Here is a 7,806-nt window from a genome sequence, read left to right as displayed (position 1 = left end):
TAAAAGAAAGGGGGGGGGGGGGGGGAATCTATGAACTGGAAGTTAAAGAGTATTTTTCTTACAGGAAAGAGTTTATTCAAAATTTCCTGACTGAAGAAGGTAGGGAAATCATCTCACATTTAGAAGACAAAAGGGGTGAAGGAGAAGAGCTTACCCTTAAAGAGAATCTAGTATTGCATGTGGTTGGAACAAAGTCAGTGAAAGGCAGAGAGAAAACAATGTTCAGTGTTTCTCCACAAGCTGCTAGATAAACTGGAAGAAAAGAGGAAAAAGAAACAAAAACAATGTGTAAAAATTACACTCTATTTTGTTCTTAGGCAAATTATCAAACATACAGGTAAAAATAATGAAAACATATTTAAGAACTCATAGCATAGAAAATTGCCATTTTAGGTACTGTGTATTTAGAGTACATTGTACTAAATTATTCTGAAAGTATTTGCTCCCTACAGCTTCTCCTTTCTAGAAAGACACTGTACCTAGCACAATTAAATTGCACATAAACAATAAAAACAACTGTAACTAATGACTTCCTTCATCTCTTCACACACCAGTTTTTGGACAAGAAAACACACATTGCAAGTTCCTCAGGCTTCTGCTAAAGCAGTGAGCCTTATTTTTAACTAGAACACAATTTCATGATTCTAATCCACCATTATCTTTCTATGTTGAAATTATAAGATTCTAGTCCAGTGTTGTGCTGATTTTGGTTAGGACAGGGTTAGTTTTCTTCACAGTAGCTTTACAAGGCTCTGTTTTGGATTTGTGCTGAGAAGAGCATTGATAACACTAATGTCTTAATCTGTTGCTAAGGAATGTTTATACCAAGTCAAGGACTTTTCCAGTTTCTGATACTGCCGCTGTGTTCCCAGCTGCTTTTCCACCAGAAACCGGGAGGGGACACAGCCCGGACAGCTGACCCAAACTGACCAAAGGGACATTTCATGCCTCAAACATCATGCTCAGCATGTACGTTGAAGAGTTGGCCAGGAGGGGAAATTGCTACTCAGGAACTGGTTGACCTTCATTTGGCCAGTGGTGAACACTTGTATAATTCGGTTTTCCTTCCTTTTTCCCCTTTTTAGTGTTTTATTACATATTATTATCATTACTAATAGTAGCAGCCGTATTCCATTACACATTATTATTAGTATTAATATTATTAGTATAATTATTTTATTTCACTTACTTTCAATTATTAAACTGTTCTTATCTCAACCTACGAATTCTCTATATCCTTTTCCTTCAATTCTCTCCCCCATCCTACTGAGGGAGAGGGGGGAGAGAGGGGAGAGGGGAGCAAGCAGCTGTGTGGTACTTGACTGCTTACTGGGGCTAAACCACAACAAGTGTAGATCACTGAGATATGTATAAATCAAACTGCACACTAGAAATGATGGCTTTCCGAAATGTACCTCTCAGTTTTGTTCACAATTAGCGGCGTTATCTTCTGTTCTGAAATGAAGAGGAACTGACATTTCTAGTTACTCGGAGTTTGAATGATATTTCTCCAACATTACTTAAATTCATCCCTGAGTGAATGTTTTCAGTTAGTTTACCGAATATTATGTCAAGACCTGACGGTTGCTCTCTGCACACTGTTGTACTAAATCAATGATTCAAAGGGTCTTGAAAAATGAATGCTAAAACATGATCTAGAACTGCCCTTTCCTCAAAAAGGCATGCATTTGTACTAAGTCAGTTAGAGCTTACAACAGTTCCAGGACGGTTTATGCACATCTACAGTAGCAAGATGGGCAGCTATCACTGACCGTAATTTTTCTAGTAATAAAACTGTAATTCTTGTTCTCTCCCTATATATACACTTGATATTTTGTACATATTTTCTCTAGTATGTACTCTTCTTCCAGATTTAAAAAAGCGATCTCACCATTTTCCTGTTGTTTGGTAGAACAGTCAATCCAGTTGTGTTGATTTGCTGCCCAAATCATTTCAAACTGATGAAACATGACTTTAAAGTTCCACATATAAGGAACAAATGAAAAAATATCAGGTGCGCTGTCACTGGACCAGTCTTGGATCAAATCTAAACCCACATAAAGTAATAAAAGACAAGTTAGTAGCAATCAAGTGAGAGATATCTGGGTTTAAGTTTTTGGCTTTTCATAAATTGTAATCTTAACTGTTGGTTCCATTACAGAAAAAGGAAAATGAGAACAATACGTGGTATCCATTTCTCAGGCAGATATTCCACAAATACTTGCTGTGCATCTGTCTCCCATTTCTCACCTGCTTTTTAAGTTGGAAAGCCATAGGTTTAACATAAGTTTTCTACTTTAGTTTTCTTCAGTAGCAGTTACACTTTGAACTAAAAGCACTGGACTACCAATTGCTTCCTTTGGTTTTTCACTCTGATCCTCTGAATGTGTGCTTCAGGAATGTTTTCTAACACAGCACAACAGCGGCGTTGTAAAAGTTACTGTGTGCTCTGAATAGACTGGGAAACTATGCAGCATATTGCAGCACTCCTCAGACAATGGCTCTGGCCTAACTAGGAGGATAACTTAATTAGCATGGCACTCTGCCTGCACTAATTAATCCTTCCTCCCAGCAGAGATAATTAGCCGAGGCATTGCCACATTGATGGGGCTATATTCTTTCCATTGCTGCAGCTGGAACATTCAGCAACAGTTTGGTGATGCTGTATCACACTGTACTGCCTTGTGCGCATGTGTTCTTCCTCACAGACAAAATCCTAAGGAGCACATTACTTTCTCTCATCATCAGCCACAGGGACATGACCTAAAGCCCAAGTAGCTGAAAATAGGTCAGCCAAAGAGAGAGATACTGGAGAAAACATCAACCTAGGTGACAAACATAGAACAAATCAATAGCTCTGAGAGAAATAAATTAATCTGAAACATAAGCTCACTTAAAATAACTGCAGATCAGATGTAGTTTAGATGTTAGAAAATGTAATTATTTGGTCTCTCTTCTCAAATACAAGAATATCATGCACTTAGGACACTTAGAGGCAACAGAAAACATCAGGAACTTTTTCCTCGGAAACAATTTATTGTCCTAAATATGTGAAATCAGAGTACCTGACCTTGCACACCTTTGCAAAATCTGAAAGGAAGTTGTAAAGCAGTAATATTTAATTTGATATGTAACTTATTTAGCAAAGAAGTTACCTGTAAAGAAGCTTTTCTGAGCAAAGATGAAATGATAGGTTGCTTTATAAACCTCAAGTTCGCATTGCCATGTCTGTGGCATGTTCCATATCCGGGGATAGCTGGCATTAATATGAAACTGTGAACAAGATATTAAAGCATCGGAATTACTTGCAAAGACAACCATGTTTGACCCTGTAACTCAGCAGTTTTCACATATGTACTCTGTTGAATAATTAAAACTCTTTTCCTGCTGGGATGAACAGAAGGTCTCTCCAGTTCCTTAATAATTTAATCTCTCTCTGTTTCCACGTTTGAAGGTCAAGAGCTAGTGTATTCATTTATTTGCAGAGGTATACTATGAACTTCTGATACATCTGCTGCAGTAGACGTTCCATACAATTTATAAACCAAAGCTTTCATGAAAGGCATCACTTTTCACAATACACTAAAAATAAGATCCCTCAGACTGTATTACTTTTCAACCATTGATACGATGCTCAAACTTTGACATTAAAAACATCGCTGTAATAGGGTCATTCAAAATCTAGTGAGAAGGGTGGTCTGCAGAATTCCAGTATTGCAGAAGCAGCAAACAAAGGAATAATGCAGTATTCTGTCTCAAGTAGTTTAAGCACTCTGAAGTACTTTTAAGTACACATGCACACACATTCTGCAGCACAGCTAGTGAGTGTAATCACTGATTAAAGCAAAGCCTATATGACCACATGGCTCCATAGCAAACAAGGCAAGATTTGTAAATGGCACTCCAATCCCTCCACTGCTTCCAATACACATAGGATTTGGTATATAAATTATCTAAGTCACTGAAAATTACACATGTGCATAGTTATGCGTGGATATACAAGTTCCTCACGTATTAAAAATGCAAAAATACATTCAAAAGGCATATTTTCATATTGTTCAAGAACCTAAAGAACTGATCCACAGACAAATAGACACATTCTTTATTAAAAATCCTCTAGAGACTGAAGCTTTGTGCTTATAAGTACAAACTTACAGCTAGCATTTCAGCTTCTAAGAGAGTCCGGTACTGCATACTGCTGGTGGCATCAACATGAAGAAGCTGTCCTTTAATTGTAGGTGAATAGCCTAGCAGAGAAAGGACATAAAACACAATCCTTCAGACATAAACAATACACAAATATAGAAATAATCTTCACCAGTGATCTCAGCAGTCCACTAACAATCAAGAAATATCATGATGGAAATTAATACTATAACAACTCTGTCCTCCACTATTTGACAATGAAGAGCCTAACTTGTTCTGCCATCCTGTAAAGGGATGACAACAGTCATCTTACTGGGTCTGGAAATGCTCAGGCTCTGGAGATCTACCTTTAAGTTGCAGAACAAAACTCAAATGTGCCAGAAAGAATCAAAAGAACAAACGATTTAGCAAAAGGCTTCAAAGCAGCCAACTAGATGAGCAAATGCAAGGAACATACCTATAATTTTACATTTATCTCCACTTACCCTTGGATTATGAGGTTTGTTTTCTTCAAACAAACTACTATTAAAAGAGGTTTCGTAACAGATTTCTCAGCATGATGCAGCTACTACACTAATCCTACCAAAGAGGTCTTCCTACTTTGAGCTGACAATGTATCTGTAACCTGGTTCAATACACACACAATTAAATGATAACTGTCTAGTATTAAAGGAATTTGTGTTTCCTAACCCAAACACAGCATGTAGGTACTATTTAAATATGTACATGTTTTAATATCTTGAAATGAAATACACAATGAAATATTTTTTTATCCTTTACGTAAGTATATATATCTTAAAGTCACAAAGGAAAAACACTAAAAGACACTCACACACATGGGAACTAAGATAACTGTTTTGGAAAAGTATTAGGAAAACAAATTAAGCTTTAGCCTTAACTCACCATTTTCACCTACTGTCATGGGAATATTTATTTCCAAATACGATCCTGCACCAACATTTACATGTACAGCATTAGTTTCCTGTATTGCAAGAAAGGAAAAAAGTCCAAACATTATTTCTAGGGTCTCCACACCAACGAGTGTACTGCATGCCTCTGGCTGTCACTATCCACACCTGGATTAAGGCACCAGATGACTGAAGTCTTTCTGGCCTTCAGAAAAATTACTAATGAACTATCTATATGCAATGAAACCAAATAACACCATTTTTAGGCTTGACATGCTGTCTTGGATTCACTACTAGAAAGAGCGTAAAATACTGTGACCCAAGGCCTAAGAGAGCAGACGAACTTGTATTTCTAACACTACACTTCCTAACCCTTTCGAGTCACAAAAAAAGAAGATAACAGGTGTACAATGAAGTCACTACAACCCATTTATAACAGTAGCAACAGAGGAAAGAAAACACCAAACCCCTACACACACACATCTTTTGTTCCCTTCACTATCATCTCTCCAGTAATATTGGACACTCATCCAAAATCAGAAGAAATTATCTTTTCATCATAGTGAGCTTCATCGTAACGAAAGATCACACAGATCATGAACTCCCAAGATTGTAGGAGCTGACATAGCTTAAGATGTAGCTTTATGGTTAAAAGAAACTTAAGCCAACAAATAGGAATGCCTCTCAGCCAGTTTTTCTCCTTGAAGGGTTTGCCCATAGTTATGGAAGACTAAACCAAAAATCTCCTAGCTTTTAAAAACATAGTTTTGTAATAAACACCTGAGACAAGTAAATATATGCACAACTGAAAAGCACAGTGTAATAACAGTAGACAAGTTATTTTCTAGATAAGTTTTCATTATTTACCCTATTTTTGGTAAAAAGCAAATCAATGGTGGCATCTGCAATAATATTCATCCGCAGTTCAAAAGCGAGGATCTGTCTTGGTTTCCCAGGCTGAGCAATTTCTGAGACTTTCATAACTTGGTAGTCCGGTGGGAAGAAGAACTTCCACAAGCAATCCCTAGTGGGAAAGAAAAAAGAAAAAAAAAAAAAACCACGAACAAAACACAAAAGTTGGTTTTATTCAGAGAAGAAATATCTATGTAAGCACATATTTGGTTCACTTATTTTTTTTCCAGTTAGCCGAGTCTTTAGGCAACCACTGGATGTGATATAAAAAGAACATTTGTTTAAAGTCTTCATCATGGGGGCCCTTCCAACTCACCAATGAAATCTTCAAAAGCTTCAGTGCCAAGATGTGACTTTGAATAACAGCCATAAATGGACAGACCATAAATGATTCAGACAAAAAAAAATATTTTAATTCAGATGTCAAACGAGGTATGGTTTTCTTATTCCAAATCTCTGATTTACACATCTGACACAAAAACGTATTAAGAACTAATGTTTATGCTTCGGTTTGTGCATAAATAATTGATGCAAAGCCCAGAAATAAACAACATACAAAACCTTAGGACCTCAGAACAGGAGTGAAATGAAGCCTACATTTCTGCAGAATCCCATCTGAACGTGCAACTGCATGGAAGGAAAGCCACAGCAATGAAGCACAGACAGCATAGCTTATAGAGGTCTCAAGGGGACGTGAAGTAAATCGTTAAGGAGGGTAGCAGTTTCCTGCACCCAGCACCTGACCATGATTGAAAAAACAAAGTTAAAAAAAAAAAACAAACCAAAAAAAACAACAAGAAAAACAACAACAAAACCCTCACCAACCGCACACAACACACACTGTCAAAACGCAGGGTCAATCCAAGGTTTTACTGTACGGTGTACTAAGGATCGGTATTTGTAGAAGCCCTTACATGAGCTGAGAATACAAAGGCCACATGAACCCCACAGTTTTTTAACACGTTCAAGCACTTTCCAAATTCTATCTTCTCTCCATGGCACAATGTGAAAGTGTTCCCAGTTATGTATCTGTGGGCGCTGCACAGGCACCAAACTGCCCTCTGCCTAGCCCATTCAAGTTATAAAAAGTATACCACCACAGAGCTAGCTTTCTCGGTGGTATTAAAAATATCATTCGTGATCCACTGACTTCATGGACTCAGCAAAGCACTGTTCTAGAAATTGGCATTTTCTCTTAAATTCTCTAAGACACTGTCATATCTAATGACTACGCTTTGGTCCGCCATCCTCACACTCCTAAGAGACAGTTAATCATAATAGTTTCACAGGAGAATTAATGGAGGCCAAGAGAAGTATCAATCTATAATTAATAGGGGAACAGAGGGAAAGTGCTGCTTATGTCACTTTTACTTAACAGTCCTTCACTCTCTAAACAATCCCACTGCCTCCGCCAGAAATACTGACGCACCAAACACCAAGGGCTAAGTAAAGAATAGTGGCAAAGCTCTGGCCTAATATTGTGTCAATAAGATATCTAGAAAACAAGTACTTTAGAGACCACATCAAGTGGTTGATTCTCCTAAGCAGGGTTAAATGATTGCCCTCTCATTATTTCAATAGCCAGAGATTTGTACTGCCACAAAATTTTCCCATCAATACGCAGTGTATTCCCATCCATGAGCTAATAGGAGTCTGACAAGTGTAAAAGTAGTCAATTAAAAGGTTAAACCTTTAGGCGTGTAACACCTGATAAATATTAAAGCAACTTTGTTCACAAAAAATTGGAATATAAGTTATTAATTTCATAATAAAAAATTCACCAAAGTTAGGTGATCCTAACTTTGGAAGGCCAACAAGACAAACAACAATTAATTTGCTA

General features: G+C 37.3%; 1 protein-coding gene across 1 annotated transcript in view; it reads right to left on the bottom strand.

The window, feature by feature from the left end:
* LOC104516944 (uncharacterized protein KIAA1109-like) overlaps positions 1 to 5,955 on the bottom strand; it is an 88,712-nt gene extending 82,757 nt beyond the window's left edge. The window contains 6 exon segments of the mRNA XM_010161458.1: positions 155 to 252; positions 1,892 to 2,047; positions 3,156 to 3,273; positions 4,156 to 4,247; positions 5,050 to 5,128; positions 5,922 to 5,955. Coding sequence (XP_010159760.1) covers positions 155 to 252; positions 1,892 to 2,047; positions 3,156 to 3,273; positions 4,156 to 4,247; positions 5,050 to 5,068 — 483 coding nt within the window. The 5' untranslated portion in view covers positions 5,069 to 5,128; positions 5,922 to 5,955.
* Positions 5,956 to 7,806: the final 1,851 nt, after the last annotated feature.

This window comes from Eurypyga helias, unplaced genomic scaffold, assembly GCF_000690775.1.
Source record: "Eurypyga helias isolate BGI_N326 unplaced genomic scaffold, ASM69077v1 scaffold6461, whole genome shotgun sequence".
NCBI classification, from domain to species: Eukaryota; Metazoa; Chordata; class Aves; order Eurypygiformes; family Eurypygidae; genus Eurypyga; species Eurypyga helias.
This window is presented reverse-complemented; position numbering and strand designations above follow the sequence as displayed.